The sequence below is a fragment of the Tupaia chinensis genome, unplaced genomic scaffold, assembly GCF_000334495.1.
Source record: "Tupaia chinensis unplaced genomic scaffold, TupChi_1.0 Scaffold000259_1, whole genome shotgun sequence".
NCBI classification, from domain to species: domain Eukaryota; kingdom Metazoa; phylum Chordata; class Mammalia; order Scandentia; family Tupaiidae; genus Tupaia; species Tupaia belangeri.
Genome location: NW_006159739.1, coordinates 1,480,044 through 1,482,852, shown reverse-complemented (window position 1 = coordinate 1,482,852; position 2,809 = coordinate 1,480,044). Strand labels below are relative to the sequence as shown.

The window sequence follows — 2,809 nt, the reverse complement described above, 5'->3', positions numbered from 1 at the left end:
GGCTCCCGCCTTTTCCGGCTGCGGCTTCCGCGACCACAAGTACTGCTGCGACGACCCGCACAGCTTCTTCCCCTACGAGCACAGCTACATGTGGTGGCTCAGGTACCGCCCCTGGCCCTCACCCCGCCTGAACCCCACACCGGTCTTGGCCTCCCACCCCCATCCCAGCCCAGTCTCTGGTAGATCTCAACCCTTATCTGAGTGCCCATCTGAACACCCACACCAACCCCGCATCCTGCCCTTTGACCTTTACTCTCCCGCTATCACCAGCCCACCCTTTCTCGAAACCCCATTTCGACTCTATTCCCTCGTCCTGACCCCAACCGTTATTTAGGTCCATGCTTGGCTTCTTCTCAACTCTACCTCTGCACGACTCCTGCTCTATCCCCACTCTGAACTCCATTCCTCCTCACCCTGCGCCTGACAGCAAACTTCCATCTTGGAACATCCACAGGAAATCCAAACTCCATCCGCCTTCATCCAAGTGCTCACCAAGGCCCCCTTCCTAATATCAACACCAACCTCATTGCTGACTTTACACACTCCCCCTTAGGGATCGCAGTCTTTTTTCTCTCAAAAGCCCCAACCTCGCCCTCAGTCCTGCCTGCCATCTCACCTTCTCTCTATTTCCACACCTTGACCCCAGACCCAGTAGTATCTAGACCAACCTCCAAACCTCAACCTCAACCTCAAGCCTTAATCCTCACCCGGTGCTATACCTAGTCCCAGCCTCAGCCCACCCTCAACCTTTTCCTCCTCTTTCATACTTTGTCACTTTTTCAGCCTCTGCACTGAGCACCAGTGTGTGTCAAATCCTGTGGTAAGTGCTGGGGATATACCCCACCCCTGAGCCAAGGCAGAAGACCCATGGGTCCGAGCTGCGGCCAAGTTCATTCTGAAACAATGGCATAATGGCACTGCAGAAGCCAGCTCAGGTCCTAATAATAGAAGTACAGTTTGATTGCATCTCTACCCATGGGACCTCAGTTTCCCCACTTGTTCAGGTAAGGGGTTAGGTAGGCCAACTCTGACATTCCTGGAACGTACGTATGGGTTAAGGAGGCAGTAGGTCCAACACCCTCTGGATTTTCAAAAGCCTTACCCAGGGACTGTGACCTGATCCTCAGCCGGCTCTGGGAAACAGATGTCAGCAAGAGCAGAGCGGGCCATCTCAGTCCATAGTGATTTTCCTGTCCCTGGGGGGAAGTGAGCGGAGACTGCATGCCCTCTGGGTGAGAAAGGACATCATCATATGCCACTGGAATCTCTCAGCCGGTGTCCTTCCTCTGTAAGATGGGGAGGATGAGCCATCATTACCCTGATTTCCAACTAAGACAATGGCAAAGATGAAATGAGATAACAGAGGTGAAGTCAACTGGGTATGTGTCAATTACATATTACAAATATTACTTCTCTGACTAGGCTGCCCAAACTGTAATTCTAAAAGACTTTCAGATGGCCAGATTAGATCCTGCACATTTGACTGCTATCTATAACCCAGGGGTTCATAGTAACTTATTTTCTATTCATCTCCATATTTATTTATTCACTCATTCATTATAGCCTTTGCTTTCTGTCAAGCACTGGGGACACACTTCTCTATCTATTCCTCTCTGCCCCCAAGGAGCTCGCAGTCCTTCTAGACAGATATAAAACGCCCTGGAAAACAATAGAGTATATGTTGAAGACCCATTGTGTATCTAGCACTGCGCAGAGTGCTGAAATAAGATGATATTCACCTCCCTTTGAAATACAGAGAAAGTGTGGAGCTATGGGCTGGTCAAAACCTGGCCCACATTGGGACCAGCAGTTAGCGTAATGGCTATGTCGCTGGACTCCCATGTAGTTGACTGAGGTTTGAGTTCTGGACCTGGCTATGTCGCTGAACTCCCATGTAGCTGTCTGCAGTTCAAGTCCCGGACCCGGTGACTTAAACTCACACTGGGTGCCTGTGTGTACATGCCCAAGATCCCAAGAGGAGAATGGAGGAGAAGGGATTGTGGCATGGCCATCCCCCCAGGGTGTGTGTCTCGCTTTTTGTCTCTCTGTCTCTCTCTCTTTCTGGCGAGCGCCCTATGGCAAAAACCTCTTCAAAAAAAAAGAAAGAAAAAAAGAAAAAAAACCTGGTCCACACTTATCCTTTATTATCTATGTGAACTGGAAAATGTATTTAATTTCCTAGTCTTTCTCATCTCTAAAATGGCAATAGTAATACTTATCTCATGGAATTGTAAAGACTAAGTGAAATAGCAGACATGGAAGTGGCCAGTGCATGTGGTAGATGCCCAATAATAGAGAGCTCCTTTCCCTTGGTTCACAGGTGTGGGGAGTCTCAGAGTATGAAAGTGAATTGCCCAAGATCTTCTATCAATCTCATAGCAGGCTGAGAGCTAAAGAATATTACCTAGGGCTATTCAAGGGTTAGATGCTTTTGTGTATGCAGAGCCCTGTCATGTCTTCTCTCCATTTTGCAGATGAGAAAACTTGAGAGAGGTTAAGTTACTATCCAGGAATGCTCCTGTGAGAGGAGGTGGCAGAACTGGGATGAAAACTCAAGCCAGGGGAACCAGCAGTTAGCGTAATGGCTATGTCGCTGGACTCCCACATAGTCGACCGCGGTTCGTGTCCCGGACCCGGTGGCTTAAAACTCGCGCCGGGCGCGTGTGCCCAAGATCCCGAGAGGAGAATGGAGGAGAAGGGATTGCGGTGTGACCATCCCCCCTGGGGGGTGATTTCTCGCTTTCTGTCTCTAATGTCTCTCTTTGTCTGTCTGGCGAGCGCACGCGCCCTATAGTGAAAATCTCTCAAA

The 2,809-nt window shown here is 49.6% G+C and overlaps 1 protein-coding gene across 1 annotated transcript in view; it reads left to right on the top strand.

The window, feature by feature from the left end:
* The window catches only part of SHISAL2A (shisa like 2A), a 23,806-nt gene that overhangs the window by 1,088 nt on the left and 19,909 nt on the right, over nt 1-2,809 (top strand). The window contains exon 2 of the mRNA XM_006149385.3: nt 18-102. Within this exon, the coding sequence (XP_006149447.1) occupies nt 18-102 (85 nt within the window). The remainder of the gene's footprint in view (nt 1-17; nt 103-2,809) is intronic.